We start from the raw sequence: 26114 nt of genomic DNA, 5'->3' as shown, positions 1-26114 counted from the left end.
AGATAAGTAAATTAATCAGTCAGTAGACATTTATTAAGCACCTACTATGTGCTAGTTACTTTGCTAAGTGCTGGGGATGCAAAAAGAGGCAAAAGATGGTCACTGCCCTCAAGGAGCTTACGGGATATGGGAATCTTAATGGGAAAACCAACAAGCAAACAAAAATATACAAACAAGCTATATAAAGGATAAATAGGAAATAATTAAAAGAAGGAAGGCGCTAGAATTAAGATGGATTAGTAAAGGCTTCCTGTAGCAGGTGGGATTTTAGTTGAGACTTAAAGGAAGTCAAGAAGGTCAGTAATCACAGTGGGGAGGAGGGAGAGTGTTCCAGGCATGGAAGACAGAGAAATTGCCTAGGCCCAAGAGATGGAGTGTCTTGATTGTGAATGAGCAAGGAAGCTGGTGTCTCTGGTTTGAAGAGTGCATGGAAGGGAGTATTCTTAGAAAGGTAGGAGAGGGTTAGGGTACAAAGGGCTTTGAATACCAAACACAACATTTTGTTTTTGCTCCTGGAGGCTTTGGGAAGCCACTGGAGTTTATTGAGTAGGAGAGTAATGTGATCAGACCTGCACTTTAGGAAAATCACTTTAGTGACTGAGTGGAGGATGGATTGGAGCAGAGACAGACGGAGGCAGGCAGATCCACCAGCAGGTTATTGCAGTAATCCAAGTGTGAGATGACAAGGGCTGTGTTAGAGTGGTTACAGTGTCAGAGGAGAGAAGGAAGTGTATTTGAGAAATTTTGCGAAGATGAAATTGTTAGGCCTTGGCAACAGATTGGATATGGGAGTGGGGTGTAGGGATGAGATACTGAGGAGTCCAGGGTGATTCTTAGGTTGCAAGACTGAAGGACTGGGATTATGGTGCTGTACTACAGTTATAGGGAAGGGGGACGGTTTACAGGGGGAAATGATGAGTTCCATTTTGGATATGTTGCGTTTAATATGTCTATTGTACATCCAGTAGAAGGGAAAGGAACTAGTAGCGAAGGAGAAATTAAAGAAGTTGAAGCAGAAATGATTGAGAGAAATGTTCCTAGAGAAAGATGGAAAAGGTTAGAGTCAAGAGTGTAAGTAAAGGGGTTGGCTTTGGCAAGGATAAAGTCTACTTTTTCAAAAGAGATTGGAGCATATCATAAGAGCACACTGGCTGGTGTGGGGGAGGTGTTCGAGTAGGTCAGCTTAGGGAGTTAATGATAGAAGGCCTCTATTTTCCTTTAAAAAAATGTTTTATGGATTCTTTTTTTAATGTTTCCCCCAAATAGAACCTTCTCCTGTACCAAATAAGTACACTTAAGGAAAATAAATGAGCATATTGGCCATTTCTAAAAATATATGCGTCATTACATGCTATCTTTCCCAGGAGGCATGCCTCATCATTGTTTCTCTGGTGGTTTTTAAGTGTTGTTTCCCATTATGTTGTGGTCATTGTGTAAATTTTTCTGATTTGGCTTGCTTCACTTTGCCTTAAGTCATACAAGTCTTCTCAAATTTCTCTGAATTTTTCTGATTTGTCATTTCTTACATTACCATAATAAATTGTTACATTTGTGTACCACAGTTTGTTCAGCTATTCTTCTACCGATGGGTGGTCTACATGTTGTTAGTGAAGTAGAAATTGTGATTTTTTGCTGAGAGGAATGGGGGAAAAGATAGGAGAGGAGTCTGGAAGAGAAAAGAAAAGATTTGGAGTAACTACTTTGGAGAGTACATTGGAGTCAGGGAGGAATAAGTGATAGCCATAAGTGATGAGGACCCGGTTGAGAAAATTAGTTTAGCTATTTCAACCTCTGTCTTTTTATTAGAGTAAGTGTTATATTGATTTCAGAAGACATTCTTATAATTCACTGGTCAATCTAAAAACTTGCTTCTTATTCTTTACCATAAGAAACATAATAAGTGAGTATAAGCATTATTCTAAGCTCTATTACATTACTGCCTTATTAAACTGATATATAACTATTTGACTTTATCATTGAAATGTTATTTTTAAACTATAGAGCAATTTTTACACATTTTGGAGGGAATTTTTTCAGCATCTCAAAAAAAAGTGGCTGACCGATGAGTAAAAATAGGCATATGTTGTTTTTATTTTAAAGCATACTCTTAAATTCTGTTTTCTAAACCTTAGTGAAGTATGTACTATTTGCAAAGAACTAAGTTCTGGGGATAAAGAATATGGATATGGACTGGACCTGTGATTTAATTGGATAGAGAACTCCTGGGTGAGGAAACTTCCTCTCTCAAAGCAGGTTGATATGTTCTCTGTAATTTAGAGTTTTAAAGAGTTGCCTAGGAAATGATTTTTCTAAGATCACACAGCCAGTATGTATTAGAGGTACAACTTGCACCTAGTCTTTCTAGCTTTGAGCCTACGTCTGTAGCCATTAAGCCATACTGTAGACCCTAAGGATAAGATAAAATATGGCATAGTTCTTGTCCTTAAGGCACTAACATACAGCTAGTTGTGGGAGATTACCACATGTGTAGGTAGATTAGTATAATACAAGGAGGGAGACATGGTAATGGAAGAGATCCAGGTGCAATACTCTAGAAAAAATTGAGGATGGAAAGAACACTTTGAGTTTGGGGGGGATTGAGAAGGCTCTATAGAGGAGACAGCAAAAGAAAAAGCAGAAAGCAAAGTTTCTAATACAGTTATCCCTTCCACATCATGGGGGTGAGGGACTTGGTGCCCCTGTGATCTGGAAAATCTGCATAAAATTTTTTGTTCTTCCCTGCATACCAGAAAAGAAGTCGGAATTTTTTTCTTTTTCTTTTATGAGGTGTGTATAATACCTTATTTTAAATTTGGATTAAGTATTTGATGATAGGTTCTGTGTTGTCTGCTGCCCTTTGCGTGTTGTCTGCTGCCCTTTGCGTGTTGTCTTCTGCCCTTTGCGTGTTGTCTGCAGCTTCTGTAAAACTCCCCCCAAATTCCCATTTAATTTCTTATGCCCACCCATGATATATCAAAACTATGATGGAGAAAATCGCAATGTGGAAAATCATGATGTGGAAGGGATAACTGTAGTTAGAATTGAGGAGGAGCACATGCATTCTGGATATACAGGGGCCAGTATGTGTAAGTAAACAGATGCAAGAAACATACTAAGTTCTAGGAATGTATATAAGTCAAATTTGGCTAGAATTTATTTTATATGAGGATAGTTATTCTCTCCCATTTGTATTTGTGAAGTTGATTTTTTAAGCTCTAGTGTAGAATTTTACTTTCCCTTTATTAAAGTTCATATTATTAGCTGTGGCTTGTTGTTCTAGCCCAGGGGTGGGGAACCAGCAGCCTTGAGGCCACATGTGGCCTTCTGGGTCCTCAAGTGCTGCCCTCTGAATGAATCTAAACTTCACAGAACAAATCTCCTTGATAAAAGGATTTATTCTGTAAAACTTGGACTCAGTCAAAAGGCTGCACCCAAGGACCTAGAAGGCCATATGTGCAGGTTTCTCACTCCTGTTCGAGCCTGTCAAGATATTTTTGCATCCACAATGTATCATCCATTGTGTTGTCTGTGTCCCCTAGCTTTATATCTTCTGAAAATTTGATAAGCAGATCTTCTATACCTTTATTCAAGTCACTGATAAAAATGTTAAGCAGCATAGGACTATTGTACTTCCCTGAGGACCTCACTTCAAATTGACATCCACCCATTCTGGGTCAAGTAATTCAGGCATTTCCAAATATTCCTAACTTTATTTTCATCTAATCCACATTCCCTCCATCTTGTCTATAAGGATAATTTGGAAGACTTTGTTAAATACTTTTCTGAAACTTAAGTACTGTGTCTACTGTATTCTCTTATTCTAACAGTCTAGTAACTGTCAAAAAAGGAAATGAGGTTAACTTGGCATGACTTGGTATGGCTATTTGATCAGTGCTTCCTTTTCTAAGTACTCATATCCCTGTAATAATATGTTCCAAAATTTTGTCACAAGTAGAAATAAAGTTCACCAGTATGTAGTTTGCAGACCCCATCCACTTAATTTTTTTAAAAAATTCAGACTTATCACCTATTTGTTGATCATGGATAGATAACTTATCCTCATTGAGCCTCAGTTTCCTCATCTGTAAAATGAAGGTGATAGTAATACATGCTCTACATATGTCACGGGGCTGTTGTGAGGATAAAATAAAATTATGTATGTGAAGATACTTTATAATTTGTAATTCATTAAATTAATCTAAGATATTCATCATCATCTATAGGCATGGTGAAAAGGTCAGCCTCAGCTCTAAGTGTGCAGAAATTGACCGAGAGATGATCAGTTCCCTTGGTGTTTCCAAATCTGTGCTCAATAATGTCATTTTTTGCCATCAAGAAGATTCCAATTGGCCTTTAAGTGAAGGGAAAGCCCTGAAACAGAAATTTGATGAAATCTTTTCAGCAACAAGGTTTGTAACATTTTATAGCTTTATATAATACTTAGTTCATTAGTAAAATTGCATCTGTTTAAATCATTTTGTTAGCGCTTTTAAAATGTTTCATTTGATTCAGAGTTGTTATGCTGCCGTTAACTACTGTAACAGAAAAATGTTAAAATAATGTTCTTTTTTATTCCTTTTTTTCAGGTATATTAAAGCCTTGGAGACGCTTCGTTCAGTGCGTCACAACCAAAGCCTTCAGGTAAAGGAATGTCAGACTGAACTAAAGTACCTGAAACAGAATAAGGAAAAAGCTTGTGAGATTCGAGATCAGATTGTCAGCAAGGAAGCTCAATTAGCATCTTCTAAGGAGTTTGTCAAGTCCTATGACAATGAACTTGGACCATTGAAGGTAATCTACTTATGGAATGAGGGTAATACCTAAGTAGATGGACACAGTAGGCATTCACATCCAATTGAACTGGCCTCTTCCACGAAGCCTTTTTTTACCGCTTTAGCTGACAGTGATCTCTTCTGTCTTCCTCCTGTCATCTTCTAAAGCCATTTGATTAATGGAAAGGAAGGATATGTACTTCAGCTTTGAAAGTGCAATATCAGCATGGTCTGTCATTTTAGACAGTTATTTGGGGTGTTTTTGCCTCTTAGGAGGATACAGATTTCTATGTAAGATTAGAAAGGTAGGTTGGGACCAAGTTGTGAAGGACTTTAAAAACTAAACAGGAGTTTATATTTGATCCGAGAGATAATATCCAGTGTAGTGAATAAGGAAGTGATGTAGTCTAAACAGCATTTTGTGAAAATCACTTTGGCAGCTATGTGGAGGATGAGATTGATCGGGGGAGGTAGGGAGACTGATTAGGAACTCTTCTAATCGTTTAATCGAGAGATGATGAGAGCTTCAGCTAGGCTGGTGGATGCATGAGAGATCAGAAGGGATGGATGCAGGAAATGTGGAGATAGAAATGATGAGACTTGGACACTGATTATATATGGGTGGAGTTTTGTGACACTACTCTTTCCTGGTTCTTCTCCTTGTCTTGGCTCATCTGTCTCTTGCTATTTCATCAACCATATTATGCCTCCTGACTGTGGATTTTCATCAAGATTCTATACTAAATCCTCTTCTCTTTGTTATGTATCTTCTCTCTATCTCTGTCTGTCTGTTTCACTCTCTCTCTTACTCTCACTTTCTTCCCTTCTTCCCCTTCTCTCCATCAGCTCTCATGAGTTTAACTGTCAACTAAGCAGATAACTCACAGATCTCTATATCCAGTCCTTTGTCTCTCCTAATCTTCAGCCCCACATTATCAGTTCCCTACTGGACATTTCAAACTGGATATCTCAAAGACACCACAAACTTAGCACATCCAGAACAATCTTTTTTCCTAAACCTTCCCCTCTTCCAAACTTTCTTATTTCTATCAAAGGTATCACAATCCTTGAAGTCTGTCAAGTTTATAATGTCAGCATTATCTTTTATTTTTTACTCTCCCTTGTCTCATATATAGAGTTAGTTCCCAAATCTTGGTATTTCTACCATCACATTATCTCTCACATCTGGACCCTTCTCCCCATTTTATACATTTTGCACCTTAGTTCAGGCTCTTATCACCTCTCCCTTATATTATTGTGATAACTTACTGGTCTTCTGCCTCAAGTATCTTAGCACTCTAGTATGTCCTACATATTTGCTGCCAAAATTTTCGTAAAGTGCATGTCTGACCATGTGACTCCCCTAGTCAGCTAACTTCAGTGGCTTCCTTTTGCCTCTAGGATAAAATATCAGTTCTTTAATTTAACTTTTAAAGCCCATCATAAACTGATCCTAACCTCATAGGACAGTACTCCCCTTCTTGCACTCTGATCCATCCAAACTGGCCTTTTCTTTTTCCTCATACAAGATACCAATTTTTCTCTGCCTAAAGTCTCTATGCCTTTGTACTGGCTGTTCTCCGTGCCTGGAATCCACTCTGTCCCTACCTTCCCTTTATAGAGTTTTTCTTTTCCTTTAAGGTGTAGTTCAGATACCACTTCCTGCATGAAACCTTTCTTACTCCCCTCAACTACTAGTACCTTCACTCCCAAACCACTTGTATTTAACTTTGTATTAGTATTTATTAACTTGTTGTTTATGTTTTATATTTTTTATGTACTTATCTCTCCCATTAGAATGTGAGTAGGAATTGTTTCATTCTTTGTACTTGTATCCACAGTGCCTGACACATAGGTGCTTAATAAATACTTAGTGATTGATTATGAACTTGAGTGAACTATGGTAGGTATTTCCAATATAAGCAGAAAAATTTAGAAGGAGAGATGGTTTAGGAGTGAAAAATAATTCTATTTTAGACATGTTGAGTTTGAGGTGTGTGACATCCAGTTTGATTTGTCCAACAGGCAGTTGGAGATGCATGACTGGAGTGCAGAAGAGAGGCTAGAGATGGTTGATTGAGAGTCATCTGCATAGATATGATAATTAAATCCATGGGAGCCAGTTGAGGTGTATGTAAATAAGAGACGATAGAGAAAGAATAGAGGAAGACCAGGGAGAGCTTTGGGAGTATACCCACAGTAACTGGGGAGTAATGTGGATTATGAATCAGCAAAGGAAATTGAGAAGAAGCCATTGCACAGGTAACCCACAGAGGAGAGATGGTATGCAAGAGTAGAGGGTGGTCAACCATTTCTTATGCTACAGAGAGGTCTAGAAAGATGAGGATTAAGAAAATACATCAGATTTGGCAATGAGGAAGACATCATTGGTGACTTTGGAATGATGTTATACAGATGTACTCCTCTGTGGCTCCCTCAGCCCATCCCTGTAATTTTTCAAACCAAAATATCCCTCTCTTTAGTCACTATTCCCCTATATGTGTTATTTTCTTCTATTAGAATGTAAGCTTCTTGAGGGCAGGAATTGTATTTGTATTTGTGTCCTCAGCGCTTATCATAGGGCTTGGCATATGGTAAGTGTTCAAGAAATACTTTTTCATTCATTTCTGAGCGAAGTACTTTGAGCTACCTTACATTTTTAGCATTCCTCCTTTGAAAAGTTCAAGGTACTTTGATAGTCATTCTTATCCATAATTCAATCCATTTATTTACTTATTTGACAGATATACATAAGGAACTTACTCCTTGCAAATCAAACCACTATTCTATAACCTTAGTATTTTGATTTGTATTGCATTAAATCAGCAAGTTAGACAAGTATAATGTTTGCTAGACCTAATGATGTACAGGAATTTGATAATAGCTCGCCTTTATATAATGCCTGCTATTTGTCAGGCACTGTATTAAGCATTTTACAAATATTTCATTTGATCCTCACAAGAACCCTGTGAGGTAGTTAATATTATTATCCCCATTTTACAGATGAGGAAACTGAGGCAAACCAGACATTAGGTGACTTGCCTGGGGTCATGTAGCTAGTATCTGAAAAGCTGGATTTGAATTCAAATCATCTTGTCCCCAGGCCCAGTAGTCTCTTAACTGTACCATCTATCTGTCCATATCCTTTTGTTTCATCTGTTCTGCCTCAGTTTCTGTCAAAATCATTTTGAAATTGTCTTTATATGGACCTCTTATATGTCTTATGTGTTAAGTTAATGCCCACATATATTTCGTGGCTTTTGTAAAGGGTATTTCTCTTTCTGTTGGTTTCTCTTGAGTCTTAGTGCTGGGCTGGAGATGCCTGTTGCTGTTTTTGTGGGGTGTGTGAAAAGATTGATTTCCTTAAAAATTCTTACTCCACCTAAACTAAAAATTTCCTACTATAGAAACTTCTTTGCTATCCTTAAATGCAGTGTGTTCAGTGAAATTAAGTTCTATGAGCATTTAAAATATTTTAAATGAACAAATTAAGCTATGGTGAGTTTCATGTATGAAGAGCATTATTTCGTTTTCAGACTCATCTAAAAGAAATTGAACAGAATCTTTCTAAAATAGTGAGGCTTGACAATGACATTAAAGCTCTGGAGAGTAGAAAGAAGCAAATGGAAAAGGACAACAGTGAACTAGAGCAGAAAATGGAGAAGGTTTGTATGAAATTTTATTCTACCTTAGAATATAACTTGTATAAAAGAGATTATTGTGTTAAACCATGACATTGTCTATTCTTTTTGAAAAAGGTAATTATTTTGATGTTAATTTTTTTTTTTGTATAAGTAATAGGGAGGTTTGGAGCTTTGGGTTTTTTTCCCTCCCAGAATAATAGCCTATATACACAAGTTACTGCTGGTTAAAGTAATGGTAATGTCCTCTTACATTTTTATTTTAAAGCTGTTTATTCTGGTTTTGCCTAGGTATTTCAAGGGACTGATGAACAGCTAAATGATTTGTATCATAACCACCAGAGAACAGTGAGAGAAAAGGAAAGGAGACTGATTGACTGTCAGCGAGAGCTAGACAGAACAAATAAAGAGTCTAAGCTGCTGAATCATGAAAAATCAGAACTGCTTGTGGAACAAGGTAGAATGGACTATTTGAGTTTTATTCATTGTGAGAGTCAGTGTATTTAGTGTGGGTAGGTGTTATTACTGGAGAGATGCTGTGGGGAAGGAGATGGAGTACTGGACCTGGAGCCCGCAAGACTCGGGTTCAAATCATACTTCTGATATCTCCTAGTCATGTGATCATAGGTGGGTCATTTAACTTCTTTGAGCTCTAGGCAACTCTCTAAGCCAGATGTTCTTTACCTTTTTTGTGTCTCATGGACCCTTTTGGCAGTCTGCTACAGCCTATGGACTCTTCAGAATATGCTTTTAAATGCATAAAATGAAGTATTTAGTATAGAAAGGAAACAAATTGCATTGAAATTTGGTTACAGAAAATTTTTTTTATTCTGCATTCACAAGAATCTCTTCTTTAAGACTTTTAGACATTTCAGTCTGTATAGGGTTGCGGTCTATGTTGGTAAGAGAGTCTCATCCTACCCTGATAAACTCATGAAATCACAGATTCTTGATGAAATCGCAATTGATGTACTGTTAACACACATCTTGGGAATTAAAAAAATGTATTTTAAGGGAGTATAAAAAACTTTATTTGACAATTTGAGATCAGGAGACTATATATTTAAAAAAACAACAGCAACACAACTGTACATTAAAATCAACTTAATTATGCCCAGCACTCTCTCCACTATAATATACTACTTCTAGATGATGCTTGTAAAATACTTTTTATCTTCCAAAAGTCTAAATAATATAACCATACACTCTTGAAAAGCATTGTCCATGGTATTTTTCCACAGTATCATGTATTTTTGGAATCAAATGTTAAAAATTAGCCTTAGCTACTCTAATCAAGACAGTGATTCAAGATAATTCCGAAGGACTGAGGATGAAAAATGCTATCCACCTCTAGAGAAAGAACTGACAGAATCTGAAGAAGGATCGAAGCTTTTTTTTTTTTTCTTTTTGATGAGGCAGTCAGAATTAAGTGACTTGGCCAGAGTCACACAGCTAGTAAGTGTTACGTGTCTGAGTTGGATTTGAACTCAGGTCCTCCTGACTCCAAAGCCAGAGCTCTATCCACTGCGCCACCTAGCTGCCCCAAAGCATTTTTTTTTTTAACTTTTTATATGTTTCTTGGGTTTTGGGGGTTTTTTTTGGTCGTGTACGACATGGCTAAAATGGAAATATGTTTTGCATGACTGCACATGTATAATCCATATCAAAGGAGGGAAAGAATTTGGAACTCAACTTTTAAAAAAATTGATGTTAAAATTGTTTTTACATGTAATTGGAAAGAATAAGATTAAAAATTAAAGTCTTAGGTCTTAATTTTATATGAATAGAATTGTTAATGATTTTGTACATTTTATGTAAAGGTCGTCTACAGCTACAAGCAGATCGCCATCAACAGAACATCCGAGCTAGAGATTCATTAATACAGTCTTTGGCAACACATTTAGAATTAGATGGTTATGAGCGAGCACCATTTAATGAACGACAAATTAAAAATTTTCAGAAGCTTGTGAAGGACATAGAAGAAAGAGAAACAGAAACTAATAGGCGAATGATGGTAAACATTTTGTAATATGTCATTCTATGGTATTTTTCATCTTTTTGCTTTGTCTAGTTATTAATCTTTAAGTGGTATTTAATGTGAGATCTTTGAAGATAATGTGTATCTTGGCTATAAGATATTTTAAAACTTTTATTGAGATATACATTAAAGGAACTTGTTTTTTGTAAAGAGAAAAAAAGATTAAAATTTTTATATTTTAATAGTCATAAATGAATTTCCCTTACATATCTAAGTACATAATGGTAAAATTATTAATGCTTTTTTTATATTTGTATTTAGAATGACTTTGCAAGAAAAGAAAGTATGAAACAAAAACAGATAGATGAAATAAGGGATAAGAAAACTGGCCTGGAAAGAATAATTGAACTGAAATTAGAAATTCAAAATAAGAAACAGACTGAGCTGAAAAATGTAAAATATGAACTGCAAGAGCTAGAGGGATCTTCGGACAGAATTCTTGAACTGGACCAGGAACTAGGAAAAACCGTAAGATGTTTGTCTAATGTAATTAAGGAATAGATCTAATGACTTACCTAACATCCTCCATGCTCAGATTTTATCATATTTGTTGACATACAAACATGGTAATGTGGTAGACAATGTAGAGCCCATTGGTAGTAAAGAAGCACTAATTTGCATACCTTTGTAGAAGAGTTTCCTAGAGGCTCTTCCCTCCACTCAACTGACTCTGCCATATACAAACCTTTAGAGTAGCTGCAGTCCCCCTGAAGGAACAGTTATTTAAGCCTATGGTAATAGACTTTTAGATGTTCTCAGTGTTTTTCAACTTTTAACAAAAAATCAAAACACAAGTACACAGGGACAGACTGTTGGGAGATCATAGCTGCTTTTCCCTCACATTTCTTATAATTTCTTGTGTTTTTTAAAAATGGTTTTCAGTTAGGCTATATTTTAGGAAATAGGTACTCGGTATGCTAGTACAAAGAAAGAAACAGTTCTAAGTGACCTTATATCCTATTGGAGACAACAAATATACTTAAGTATACACATAATATATATAAAATGAATAAGTGTAGATAAATACAAAATAGTTTCAGGGGAGGAGCATGTTGGCAGCTGGTGGGAAGGAGATCAGGAAACATTTTTTAGCAGGTGGTGCTTCAGGTGCATCTTGAAAGGAAGAGAGGGACCCTGTGCAGTAGAGGTGAGGAGAGAGTGACTTCTGGGGCCAGTTTGTGAAGGATTTAAAATCTAAACTGAGGAGCTGATGATTGATCCTGGAGGCAATAGGAGTACCTGGAATTGATTGAGTAGAGGGGCTTCATGGTCAGGTCTGTGCTTAAAAGGAATTGCTTTGGGGGCATTTTATAGGAGAAACTCAAGTGATTAGAGACCTGAAGCAAGGAGACCAATTAGGAAAGTCATTTCTTGCACTGATCTAGATGACAGGTCATAAGGTCCTGACCTAAGGTGATGGTCTTGTGAGTAGAGAGAAGGAAAGAAATAAAAGATGTGGAGGTGTGGCAGCTGATTGGATATGGGGTGAAGACAAATAATGAATTGAAGATAATGCTGAGGTTACAAACATGGAAGACTGAAAGAATGGTGGTATCTTCAATAGAAATAGTGAAGTTTGGAAGAGAAGATTTAGGGGAAAAGAAGAAGAATTCTGTTTTGGACATGTTGAGTTTGAAATGTTTCCGGGACATCTAGTTTAAAATCTCCAGTATGCAGTTTGTGACACGGGACTGAAGCTCAGGGGACAGAGGGGACTAGATATAGAGATCTCTTAGTAATCTGCATGGAGTTGTTAAACCATGGAGAACTGATAGTGTTCCTGAGAGAGAGAGAGAGAGATACTTGTAAAGAGAAGAAAAGAGGGTCTCGTATAAGACCTTGGTGTACACCCACCATTAGGGGATGTAATATGGATAATGAGCTGGCAAAAGTGACATAAAAGCTGTCACACAGGTAAGAAGAAGACCAGGAGAAGGTGGCGTCCTGAAAATCCAGAGAAGAGACAGCATCCAGGAGGAAAGAATGGTCAGCAGTATCACATGTGCCCAATAGTTTGAGTAAGATGAGGACTTAGAAAAGATCCAATTTGGCAATTAAGAGACTGTTGGTCACTTTGGAGAAAGTAGTTTCAGTTCAGTGATGAGGTCTTAGAAGCCGGCTTGCAAAAGGTTGAGCAGTGAGTAGGAAGAAAAGGAGGTGAGGGAAGCAAGTATAGACATCTCTTTTCAAGGAGTTTGACTGAGTAGAGGAAGAGAGATAGAGGATGATAGCTTGATGGGATGGTGGCATCTAGTAAAGACTTTTTAATAATCTTGGCAGGTTTGGAGAGATTAGTGAAAAACCTAGTAGATAGAGAGAGGATGAAAACTTGAGATGATTGCTGATGCAGTATGCTGCAGAGGACAGGAGAGAGTGGTATCAAGGACAGAGGAGGCAGGGCTGGCCTGGTCCCTCTTTGTAAGAGACTGGTGAAAGGGCAGGATGGGAGATGATGTCAAGAATATTCTTTTTTTCCCCACTCCTTTTGGACCTGTTGGTTTATTTTTCTTAGTAATTTTCTTTCTGGTGGGAATATTCTTCATGAAATAGTCATCAAAATACATATGGCACATTCCTTAAATGTGTTTTGGCCAATTGCTCACATCCCATGAGTCAATAGAAGACTCCTTAATTGGCATGGAATGTGTTTTTGGTCAAACCTCGATGTTTCTGCCTCTTTTTTGGTGCTCAGTGGCTTTCTGATGGACTTTCTAACGTCTTGTTATTTGCTACTGCTCAGTAGGTAAATTTGTGCTGCTTTTTTCCTTTAGGAACTTGAACTTGGCAAGGCAGAGGAAAACAGTAACATAGCAGCACTGAAAGAAGAAGTACCAGCACTACTAAGGGAAAAAGGAGACCTGGACAGAAGCCTTCGTAAATTAGACCAGGAGATGGAACAGTTAAACCTGCACACCATGACGAGAACCCAAATGGAAATGTTGACCAGAGAAAAAGTATTGTATCTTAATTCTAGTGAAATTTATGTAGTATTGAAATTTTTGTTTGGCATTAGTAACTGATGAGGCAGGGTATTGTAGCGGATAGAGGGATGGCATCAAAGCCAAGAATACCTGGGTTCATGTCCCATTTCTGACAAATACTGGCTATGTGATCTGTCACCCTGGGCAAAACAAAACAAAACTGTTACTTCAGGATGTTATAGGCAATTCTCAGGAGACTATAAACTGCAGAGAAGATGTCGACCTGTATTGGTAGCTGGAGTTTCCTCACTTGGGAGTTCCCTGTACCAGTGAAATCACAGGTCCAGTCCAATTAGTAACTGAGATAACGATATTTCATTTGGTGTCATAATTGCCATATCCAAACGGTCAGATGGATTAAAAAAATAATAGTCTTAAATTTTTTTTCCATAGGCTGACAAAGATGAACAAATAAGAAAAATAAAATCCAGACACAATGATGAATTAACTTCATTGTTAGGTTATTTTCCCAACAAAAAGCAACTTGAAGACTGGCTTCATAGTAAATCTAAAGAAATTAATCAGACAAGGGACAGACTTACCAAATTTAAGTAAGTAGTTATTCATTTGATACTTGTTGTAGGAGTCTTTTTTTTTTTTCATACTGGACCAGTTTTTTAAAATTGTTCCTAAAATCAGTTATTGCAGTAAAATGGCATATTTTAATAGTTGGCATCATATAGCATCTTAAGATTTGCCAAGTGCTTGAGGTCCCTTATCTTGTTTCATCCTCATGGCAACTCTGTGAGGTAGGCATTTATTATCCTTACTTTAGAGTTGAAAAGTTGTTGAGTGACTTGCTTAGGGTCAGCTAGCTAGTGTCTATGACAGTATTTGAACCCAAGTCTTCCTGACTCCTAGTCAAGCATCTCCCCACTATGCCTTGTTGACTCTTGTTTTGACATATTCAATAGGATATTTTTGTATTTTGCAAGTTGTATATATTCATGTATTGAAATGCAGTCAGCATAGTGAGATAGATAGAGCTGTCCTTGAAGCTTGGACTCTGAAGTATGCTGGCTCTGTGACCCAGGACAAGTGCCTCAATCTTTCAGTGCTAGAGGCAAATCTCTTAAGACTATGTTTTGCCAACCTGCATTGATAGGAGTTTCCTCACTTGGAAGTTTCCTGTACCAATGAAATCACAGGTCTAGTTCTTATCCCTGTATTCTTGTTTATCTACTTATATGAATATATGGAGTTGCATAGAGCAAATAGTGATGATTTGTTCTACTTTTCCTACGAAGTCTTGAATAGCTGTTTAAGAGACTAAGAAAATCAGATTCATAATATTTTCATTATTAGTTTTTGTGATCCAAATGAGGGATACTTTTTAATAAATGCTGTATATTATGGTGTGTATGGGTGACCAGTCCCTCATAAATGAGTTTTTTTGTTTGTTTTTGGCAAATTAAGAACACATTGTTATGATAGGCTATTTTTTTATTATGTCTAACCTGAGGCCTCCAGCAAACTTAAACAGATATCAAGGGCCCCAGGAACTCTAAGGATCTCATACTCTTTCAAGTCTCCATGTTCTGAGGATATAGAACTTCTTCTCTCCCTGCTGCCTTCTTCATACTTTGAGGATTCCACCTCTGGTCAAGGAAAACAAAACTACTTCCTCAGGGGAGCCAGGCTCACCAGTCTTTTAGGCCTCTTTTAAAATTGAGTTGGTCATTGTTGTGTCTGAACTTTGAGAGTCTTGAACTGCCCCAGGCCAGATACGTTTTTGTTTCAGCTTCTTGACTTCTCTCATCCTAACTTGGCTTGTTGATTCACTTCACTAGACCTACTATTCCTTCAAGCTCTCATTCTGTATCTTCGGCAAATTCTCAGTCATACTGAGAAAAAGCCTGTTTACACTTGTTGCTTCTACTTCCTTTCCTCTCTCTCACTTCTGAACACTTTGCAGTCTAGTTTCCAGTCTTGTCACTCAACTGAAGCTGCTTTTTCCAAGGTTAACAATGATTTCTAATTGTCTAGTTTGATGGTCTTTTCTCAGTCCTCATCTTTCTTGATCTTTGTAACATCTGACACTGCTGACAGTACCTTATTCCTAGATACTCTGTGATTTGATATGACACTCCCTTCTCCTGGTTCTCTTCCTACCTGACTTCTCCTCACTCTTCTGAATCATCCACATCATATCCCCTAAGAGTACATATCACAAGGCTATTCATTTATACTGCTTTCTTACTATGCTCTCTCCCTTACTGACCTTATCGACTTCCATGACTTATCATCTCTGTGTAGATGACTCACCTATGAGTGTGTTCAGTCTCAGTCTTTCTCCTGAGGTCTAGTCCCATATCATGAGTTACCTGTTGGGCATTTTAAACTGGAAGTCCTGTAGACATCTCAAGCTCAACATATCCGAAATAAAATTATCTTTACCCGCAAACAGCCCTATTCAGAACTTCCCTGTTTTAATTGAGAAGATCATCATGATTCCAGTCTCCCAAGTTCATAGCCTTGGTGTCTTGACTTCTCAGATTTCCTCATCCTACATATCCAGTCAGTTGTCAAGTCTTGATATTTATACCCTCTCAACATTTCTTGTATCTGACGATTTCTACCAGTTCACATAGCTACTACCTCAATTCTTTGTTTCTCCTGGACTGTTGCAGTTGAGTGCTAATCAGTCTCCCTGATCGAAATCTCACCCACTCCAATTCATCCTCTGCATAGCTGCCAGAGTGATTTTCCTTCAGTGCAGGGCTGACCATGTTATCCTCAGTGACTCCCTGTTGCTTTTACGATAAATTATATACCCTTTTTTGGTTTTTAAAGCTTTTCACAATCTTGCCCCATCTGCTTTTCTAGACTCATTTTATATTACTCATTCACACACACTATGGTCCAGCTAAATTTGTTTTTTACACATAGCACTCCATCGCTCATCTCTGTGCCTTTGCATTGGTTATCCCCATATACCTAGAATGTACTCCCTTCTGAATCCTTTACTTCTTTCAAAGCTCAACTAGAGCACTACCTTCTACATGAAGCCTTTCTTGATCCCTCCCCCCGAGGTGCTGATATCCTCCCTCCTGAAACACCTTGTCTTTATTTTGAATTTATTTATTAAACTTATTTTTATTCTTAAGTTGACCCCTCAAAAAACCAAAACAAATAAAATGGACATTTCTATATATATTAGAACAGAAAAAAGAGGATTGTACATGGAACTGCAGGTCTCTATTATATAAGTATTGCTCTTCTTTTTAAGTATATAATAAATTTAACTGATAGCTTTTGAAATTATCCAGCATGTGTGTTCTTATTTCTGGCCTTCAATATGTTCTCTGCTTTATATGTTCTCTGCTTTAAAAAAAAAAGATATCTCAGTGACCTTTCCTCCCCTCTCCTCTTTTGGACCCCCCCCCCCCAAAAAAAAGGAAAAGAAAGAAGCCCTTGTAAAAAATATGCATAGTCAAGCGAAACAAATTGCCACATTGGCCATGTCTGAAAAAATATGTCTTATTCCACATCTTGAGTCTGTCACCTCTCTGTTAAGAGGTGGCTTCATCATTGGTCCTCTGGATTCACAGTTGGACCTTGCATTGATCAGAGTTCTAAAGTCTTTGTAAGTTGGTGTTTTTGAGTAACATTGTATAAATTATTCTTTTCTGCTTGCTTCAGTCTGCATTGATTAATACAAGTGTTCCAGGGTTTCTCTGAAACCATCCATTTAATCATTTCTTACATTATATTAATCCTTCTTTACACTCATATACTGTAACTTATTTAAACATTCCCCAATAGATGGATACCCCCTAATTTTCATTATTTTACTACTACAAAAAGAACTGCTACAAATTTTTTTTATATGTAGATCCTTTTTATCCTTTGGTCTTCTTGAGCTAGGCCTAGTAAGAGCTATAGATCGGTTGTTTACTCTTTATGTACTTGTATATGACTATATTGTCCTTAGGAAGAGGAACCGTTTCATTTTTGTCTTTGTATCTCCAGCACCTAGCATAGTGAATGGCACAGAGTAGACCAGGAGTTAAACTTGGATGGAAAAAAAAATTACATCTTTATTTTCCCTAGCCTCTGACTGAAATTTAGCATTTCTTTCAGTTGCTTAAAAACATTATTCTGGGAAAGGATCCATAATCTTCACCAGACTGCTGAAGGGATCCATGACACGAGAACCACTGTAGTAGACAATAAATATTTGTTAATTGACTGACTGATTCACTAGATCTGTTTTCTGTATCATATGTGCTAAATCTGTCCCTTGCTAACCTGACCAAGTGCTTATCAAGCTTTGAAGATACCTACCTATATATTAGTTTTAGTCATTAACTTCATTTTTAATTTTCATGCTTATTAACACATTATTGCCTATCTTGTTCAGCCTCCACCCCATCAAGGAATGTTCCCTTAGTTATATATATATTCTTTTAGATCTTTCATATTTTCTTTGATACATGTATATATATATTTTGTGGAAAGAGAATTATTATGATTCAGTTTTTAACGATGTATCTTAAATTATTTTAATTCTGTTTCTCTTCTTACATGTTTTAAGAGCACAGCTCATGTTTTAAAAGCAGATCCATTTCTATTTCAGTAAAGAACTAGCTTCGGCAGAACAAAATAAAAATCACATCAATAATGAACTCAAGCAGAAAGAAGAACAGTTGTCCAAATATGAAGACAAACTATTTGATGTTTGTGGGAGTCAAGATTTTGAAAGTGATTTAGACAAACTAATGGATGAAATTGAAAAATCTTCTAAACAACGAGGTAAAATTTATAATTTTTTTGACCATTTAGAAAATACTCTTAAGAGTTCCTTTTATCATACTTTTCCCCTTAAATCGAAAAAAGTAATTTGTGCAAATGATATTTAGGAATCTTTTATAAAAGAAAATTTAAATAAGTGAATTTTGGTCCTTTTAATGGGGAAGGGAAAGGTATAAGCATTTATATAGTACCTACTATGTGCCAGGACCCGTGCTAAATGCTTTACAAATATCTCATTTGATCTTCAGTACAACTATGTGAGGTAAGTGCAGTTATTATCATCCCTATTATACAGTTGAGGAAGCTGAGGCTTTTTAATAGTGTATTCATTCACCCGATGTTTGTGCTCTGCCACATATATTCTCTTATGTGTGACCATTGTATGTTATCTCTAAAAAAACCTATTCTCTCTATGTGTGGTGTATGTATTTTTGAGATATACCTGTTCCCCAGGTTTATGGGGACAGTGTTTTATTTTGACTTTTCTTACTATGCTATTTTATTACATGCCTTTGTCTTGAACTAATTGTATGCTTCAGCTTACAGGAGGAAAAAGTAAACATATCAGTGGGAAAAAAAAAATAGTGTGTTCATTCAAGGAATCATAATCATTGTAGAAAAGAGGACAACTTTGATATCTCCTCTTCAGATATATGAAATCCAGTTTATAAAATGCCAAATTTAGAAAATATTATTTTCCTTTCTTAAAAACAGCAATGCTTGCTGGAGCCACAGCAGTTTACTCCCAGTTTATTACTCAGCTAACTGATGAAAACCAGTCATGTTGCCCTGTATGTCAAAGAGTCTTTCAGACAGAGGCCGAACTACAAGATGTGATAAGTGATTTGCAATCCAAGCTACGCCTTGCTCCAGATAAACTCAAGTCAACAGAATCTGAGCTGAAGAAAAGAGAAAAAAGACGTGATGAAATGATGGAGCTTAAACCAATAAGGTAAAAAAAAAACAAAACCCCGAACATTTTTCTTATGGTAGCACTGTAACTATAAAAATGCATCCATCCAAACCAAATGTTTATTAGCTAGTCTTTTCTAAAATAAAGTTAGATGAAAAATTATATTGTCATTCTTTTTTTTTTTGTCCGGAATAAAGTATTAGGCATCCTAGTGAATTCAACAGGCTGGCATTCATTGCCTCATGCTGTTATTTTTATTGTTAAAAGAAATTATATTTTTTCAAAAGTAAATCCTTCTTAGTGGAAAGTTCTTAAAGTAGTCATGAAACAGATAAGCTTTTATGCTGAATTCTTCAGAGTTGTTTCTAGGGGATGTATTTTTGCAAAACAAAAGTCAGGTTAACAAGCTTTTTATTAAGAGCTTACTATGGCAGAATAGCAGAAAGAAATACAGCAAGGTTCCTGTCCTGTCTCCCCCCACAGACTCCACCCCACCACAAAACAAAATAAAACAAAAAACTCCAAACAGATCTAGAAAACACACCAGACCAAATCATGATTGGGAAGTCCATGAGAAAGTCACAAGGAGTCATTTTTTTGACGCAGGTGAGCATGGGGTGACAGACAGAGAGGTTTATAGATACTGGGTACAGGGTCTGTCAAAAAGCATGTTGTAGTCACTCAGCTGAGACCAATCCAACACCCAGGGACTGAAAGAGGACTGAGGCTGAGCTCAAGAGCAAGAAACAGTCTCTGACTCATACTGTAGCACCTCAGCCTTGTGCAGGAAGTGGAAATAGGTGCAGATTGGCAGTTTTGTCACTGACTGCCTAGTTCTGGGTCACAGATCTGGGGTAGACTGAGGAGGGGACTGGACACATGGGTGGTACTAGGCTGTGTATTGAATGAGAAACAAGTTCAGAAACAAATAGCAGCCATGTGGCTCTGAAATCAGAAACAAAACAGAACCTCAAAACTAGCCCCTAGCCCTATTTGAAGCCTGCAGTGGAATAACCAGGGCAGAAATCCCAGCGCAAAGGGGACCCTGCAGTTCTGTCACTCTGAGCTAGTACTTCTTCCCAACTGGCTGATAGGGGCTGAGTCCAGCAGCAGTCTAGTGGAACTTCCAGTATGGGACAAAGCCCACATGAGTGTTACTCAGACCTAGATCCAGGTCAGGAACTTGCAGAGCTCAGACTAGCAGAGTAGTGATCATACTTGCCCTGGATGAGACCTGGAAAAGTTTACAGAAAGGACACAGAAAGCTTATAGGACTCCAGCTTGGGCTGTCCCTGAGATATTGGAATAACACAACTTGTACCCAAATACACTATTCTGTAACTAAAGAAAGCATTAACAAAACCAGCCCAGACATTCCATCAAGAAGTACACAAAGCTTGGCCCTAATATAAAGTCCAAAGTTAGAATGAGCAAACAAACAAACAAAAAGAATCCTACCATAAAAAGCTCTTAGCATGGTAGATAAGATGCAAATCCAGAAAAAGAGAGTGACTTCAGAACATTTGCCAGCAAAAGCCTCAAAGAAGAACACAGCTTAGGCACAGATTCAACTAGAATTTCTGGAAGAGATGAAGCTAGGAGTTTGAGGGTTTTTTAAGAGCTTAAAATGATTTTAAAAACCAAATGAGAATGGAGGAGAAGGAAAAATGGAAAAGAAACGAGAGCTATGGAAGAAAGAATTGGAAAGAGAATTAGGACTTTGGCACAAGAGTAAGAAAACCTTACCTAAGAAATAAGCTCCCTGAAAATTAGAATGTAATAAATAAAAGCCAATGACTTCCTGAGACAACAAGAAATAGTAAGACAAAGTAAAGACTGAAAAATGAAAGAAAATTTAAAGTCTCTTATAGCAAAATCAAATAACCTGGAAAACCTAACAAGGAGAGAGAATTTGAGAGTCTTTGGATTACATAAAAGCTATGACCCACAAAAAAAGAGCCGAGGCATCTTATTTCAAGAAATCATAAAAGAAAACTACCCAAATCTCTTAGAACCAGAGAACAAACTGGAATAATAATTCACTGGTCACCTATTGAAAGAAGCCCCAAAATATAAACTCCTGTCATAACCTAATTCCAGGCCTTCCAGGTCCAAGTGGCCAGAAAGAAAAAATTCATATACCGAGGTGCCACAGTCTGGATCATCGTTACCACCATAAAGGATTTAGAGAGCTTAGAATATAATACTCCAAAAGCAAAGGATATAGGCTTACAACCAAGAATGATTTATGTAGCAAAACTGAAAGTCTTCAGAGGAAAAAAAAATGGATCTTTAATGAAATAGAGGACTTTCAAGCATGCCTTTTGAAAAGACCAGAGCTGCATAGAAACCTTGAAGTTCAAACTCAGGAGTCAAGAGAAAGAAAAAGTTAAACATGAATGAATAATGATAATGGGACTAAACAAGAATAAAATGCTTACATTCAAATATGGGGAGATAATATATTTATCCTCCTGAATCTTGTTAGCCTTATGAGTCTAATTATATTGGGAGAGACTGAGAATGTTTTTCTTTTCTTGATAATCTTGAAAGAATAGAAAGGGAGAAGAAAGGGGAAATTATCTCGCATAATTGGGGTATATAAGATACTCCTCTATAGGAGGAAGGATTTGGAGGAGTGGCTAACACTTGAACTTCACTCTTCATCTGAACTGATCAAAGGAGGAAATAATACACATACATTCACACACACACAGACACACACACACAGTTGACTACAGAAACTTGAAACAGGAGAAGGAAACAACGGAAATTAGAGGGAGAGTAGATTAAGAAAGGGAGGAGTCCTCAACCAAATAAACTCTTTAATAAGGATGTACAAATATATTTAAAGCTTTTTGTGGTGACAAAGAATTGACTTCTGAGGGGAATACCCATCAGTTGGAGAATGCCTGAGCAAATTATGGTATATAAATATCACATAAATAAGATTATGCTGTAAGAAATACTAAAAGACGTAGTTTTTGAGAAACTTGGGAAATTTTTATGAACTGATGAAGAGTAAAGTGAACAGAACCAGGAGAATAATTTAAAGTCAAACAACTTTGAAAGATTTAGAAACTCAGATTAGTATGATAAGCAGTTACAATTCCAGAAGGGGTAGAAAAGTAAGAAAGTAGATTTTTGCCAATTAAAAAAAATGATTAAAAAAATAATGCCATAAAGACATCAGTGGAGCATTTTAAAATGTACAGAAGAGAAAAGAAGGAGGTTTGGAAGGAAAGACAAGTGGTATTGGTTTGGAACTAATTTATCTGAAGTTGTAGGTAAAGGAGATTTAGTTTCATATACATAATCCTCTTTATGTTGTTTTATATATATGGCAGTATTCCTGTTTGTCAGTGTTTTTCAAGTTCATGATGACAAAAAAAATAATTCTTTTACAAAAAGAAAAAACAACCCAAGCTTTCTGCCAGGCATTGTTGTTTGTTGTCCTTTCTTCTCAAAAAGGACCAAATGGCATCACTGTGTTAGAGTTAAGTTACAATGAGTCTGACTATGGCTGATCAGACCAATTCAAGCTCAGAAGGCTCTACCACAGGTTGGGCTAAATCAATTAGTCCATGTGAACATTTGGGGTGGATTCTCTAAATTTGTACATCTCGAATTTCTTTTGAGCTATTTCAGTTCTGCTTGCTCATAGAGCACAGTCCCTTCTTTGATGCTGGGCAGTCCTGTGTGTCTCCCATGTCATGCAATCGATTCCAAAGTTCCTAAGAGAGATCTTGAGAGTGGCTTTATATCACTTCTTCTGATCACCATGTGAAGGCTTGCCCTCTGTAAGTTCTCCATGAAATAGTCTTTTTGGCACGCATATGTTTGGCATACTAAGCACTGAAGGATTTTGGGGTTTTGGTAAACTTGGGATAAATCAGCAATCATATTTGGGTGGCAACCAAGAAAAAGCTAATGTGATCTTGAGTTTCATTTAAGAAAGCAATGGCTTCTACAAATAAGGTAGTGATAATCCCTGTGTAGTTAGCCCTGGGTCAAACTACAGCTAGAGTATTATATACTTCAGTTTTGGGTGCCAAAGTTTAGTTCACAGGAGGACAATCACAATGGTGAAAGGACTAGAGTCTATGCCATTTGAGGATTGACCCAGGATGCTTAGTTTGGAGGAGAGGAGTTGGGAGGAGAGGGAAACATTTTAATGGCTTCAAGTATTTGAAGAGCTTTTATGTGAAAGGAGGATTACTTAACTTGGTTTATCCCAAAGAGGGCAGATCAGAAACTAGGGGATGAGTTTCAAAAGCTATCTGTTGTGGAATGGGTTGCCTTAGAAGGTAGTAGACTAATCTGACAAAGGTTGGATGGTCATTTTGCCATGGCTGGTTAGGTATGTTGTAGTAGGGGTTCCTTTTCAAATGTGGGTTGAACTAAATGACTCCTGAAGGTTTTTTCAGCTTGGTGATTATGATACCTGTAGTATCTGCCTCATAGGGTATTATGAAGTTCAAATGAGCTACTGTGTATATATAGCACTTAGCAAATTTTAAATCACTATATTATAATAAGAAAGGACGTTTGTAAAGTATTTTACATACATTTTATCATTTCAGTGTCACAACAATTCTGAGAGATAAGTGCAACAGATAAAAAGACTCTCATATTACAGATATGGAATCTGAGGCTGGGAGAGGTTACTTGGCTTGTCCAGGGTCATACACCTTTCAGCCGAAATCTTTCTGACCAGTCCTGTACTTTTATTTATTACATCATGCTTCTTTCTAAATGTAAAGGTTTCTACTTGAGTTCAAAAGCTCAACTTCATGAGTATGAGTTTGGAGAGGAGTGGCTAGACAGCAGTTTATCTAAAAATGATCTGTGAGTTTTAGTGAACTATTATTGAAACACCTGTCATGGGCAAGGCACTGTGCTAAGTGCTGGGGATACAAATAAGCAAAGACAATCCTTGCCCTCATGGGCTTATAATGGAGGAAGACAGCATACAAAAGGAAGCTGAAAAGCTGGGAGGTAGGGGGAAGCATCCACCATGGGGTGCTGGACACTGAGGCATGGTGTTCTCTGGAGTTGAAGCCAAGTAGAGCAGCTGATGGAAAATGGAGTTACCAGGAAACTTGTTGAGCCCTTTGTAAAGGAGGGCTTTGGAAGGAGTTTAATGCTTTGCCCTCTAGCCCTCCAGTCAGAGGAGAGAGGTGATTGAGGGTTAATTGAGAAGGTGTTGAGTATCTCAACTGTAAGGTCAGTATGAGAGCTAATTCAGCCTGAAGACTGCATTTAATGAGGCTGTGTCAAGGCCTAGTCCTTTTGTACTGAAGGAAGTGAGAATGTTTAGATTGAAGAAATATTAGGAGGGACACAGTTTCAAGTATGTGAAGGGCTATCATGTGGAAGAAGGCTTTAATTTCATTTTGGCTACAGTAGGTAGAATCAGGAACAATGGGCATAAGTTGTGAAGAAGCAAATTTAGTTGATGTATGTGGCTCAACTGGGTTCCCATCTCCATACCACAGAGATATTTAGTGATACAGTGGAAGACCAGGGGTTTTACAAAGAGGGGAAGGATTGCTCAGGTCATCTGATTTGTTTCCTGCTTCTGATGGTCATGGACAAGGAGCCACCAGGCTTCTACTAATCAGACCCGCATAGTAGAAGTTTGCAGTATAGAAGATTCTGTCATGGAAGATTATAGATATGGAGGCACGTGCCTAGAGCAGAGATGGCGTGTTACAACAGGCTAAGCCCAAAAAATGTGGATTATATGGTAGTGTGCATGAGAGAGAGAGAGTAAGTAAGTAATCCCACTTTGTTTATTACAAAAGGGTTTGACTTGATTGAAATACAACCTTTGGAGTACTCCTCTGACAATATATCTTTTATGCATGGCTTCATTAGAAACCTTTTACTTGAAAATACATCTAACTAGGTAAACAGAAAAGGAGAACAGTATATACTATGACTACAACTACAACACTGAAAGAACCAAATTCTGATTTACTATAGTGATCACTTGGTCCCAAAGATGATGAAACACCATGTCCCTCCCTCCAAAGAAAGTTGGGAAACTCTAGGGGAAGAATGTTGCATATATGGTTTGATGTGGTTGTTGTGTCTGATGGCTTTGCTTTACTGTTTTTCTTTTTCACAAGGAAGGGTTCAGTGAGAAGGGGAAATATGTTGGGAAATGGCCATAGTAACAGGCATCAATAACAGCTTAAAATGTACTTTTAAAAATTAAAAACAGAAATTTAGCACAATGCCTTGTATATAGTACGTAACTTAGTAAGTGGTAATTGTTGAACTGAGTTTTTACTTAGAGTTTTCTCTGTGTGTGTGTGTGTGTTGTTTTTTTTTTTATCAAGACAAAACATAATTGATTTGAAGGAAAGAGAAATACCAGAATTGAGGAATAAACTACAGAATGTGAACAGGGACATACAGCATCTAAAGGGTGAAATAGAAGAACAAGAGACTCTCTTAGGTACAATAATACCTGAAGAGGAAAGTGCTAAAGCATGTTTAACAGATGTTACTATCATGGAAAGGTTACAGGTATGTAGAGTTCCTTTTGGAGGGCATGATAATACTTCTGTATAATTTTTTATACTTTCCTTTCCTGGTTTCCATCATTCTCATCAAGTGTCATATACCCATTAACTTGCAGGCACATTGGTCCCTCAAGCCAACCTTTTGATCTACTCTTACCAGCTTTTTGTCTTGTTCTTAACTTCCCTTATCCAGTCCATTGACCTCTTCCAGCAGCTGATTGTAGATAAATTTTAGGAGGCGTAGCCAATATGGTGTTATTTTGATTTTTTTTTTGTAGGTTTCTTATTTTATTTTGTTTTGGTTTGGTTTTTGCTAGGCGATAGGGATTAAGTGACTTGCCCAGGGTCATACATCTAGTAATTGTCCAGGGTGTGATTTTAAATGGAAATACTGAAATACAACTTGTTCTTGACTTTTTGCTAGGAAAGTCTTACATATAACTATAAAGATGTCTTGTTGGGGACCTCTTCTTGCAGCAGA

The 26114-nt window shown here is 37.1% G+C and overlaps 1 protein-coding gene across 4 annotated transcripts in view; it reads left to right on the top strand.

Moving 5' to 3' along the window:
* Positions 1-26114, top strand: part of RAD50 (RAD50 double strand break repair protein) — a 70726-nt gene that overhangs the window by 8002 nt on the left and 36610 nt on the right. For all 4 annotated transcript variants that reach the window (XM_027849163.1, XM_027849165.1, XM_027849162.1 and 1 more), the window contains exons 5-15: positions 4224-4409; positions 4587-4791; positions 8309-8437; positions 8705-8870; positions 10234-10427; positions 10713-10919; positions 13223-13405; positions 13826-13983; positions 18012-18187; positions 18902-19139; positions 25448-25637. In XM_027849163.1, coding sequence (XP_027704964.1) covers positions 4224-4409; positions 4587-4791; positions 8309-8437; positions 8705-8870; positions 10234-10427; positions 10713-10919; positions 13223-13405; positions 13826-13983; positions 18012-18187; positions 18902-19139; positions 25448-25637 — 2032 coding nt within the window. The remainder of the gene's footprint in view (positions 1-4223; positions 4410-4586; positions 4792-8308; positions 8438-8704; positions 8871-10233; positions 10428-10712; positions 10920-13222; positions 13406-13825; positions 13984-18011; positions 18188-18901; positions 19140-25447; positions 25638-26114) is intronic.

This window comes from Vombatus ursinus, unplaced genomic scaffold (assembly GCF_900497805.2).
Source record: "Vombatus ursinus unplaced genomic scaffold, bare-nosed wombat genome assembly UNPS02007284.1, whole genome shotgun sequence".
Taxonomy (NCBI): domain Eukaryota; kingdom Metazoa; phylum Chordata; class Mammalia; order Diprotodontia; family Vombatidae; genus Vombatus; species Vombatus ursinus.
This window is presented reverse-complemented; position numbering and strand designations above follow the sequence as displayed.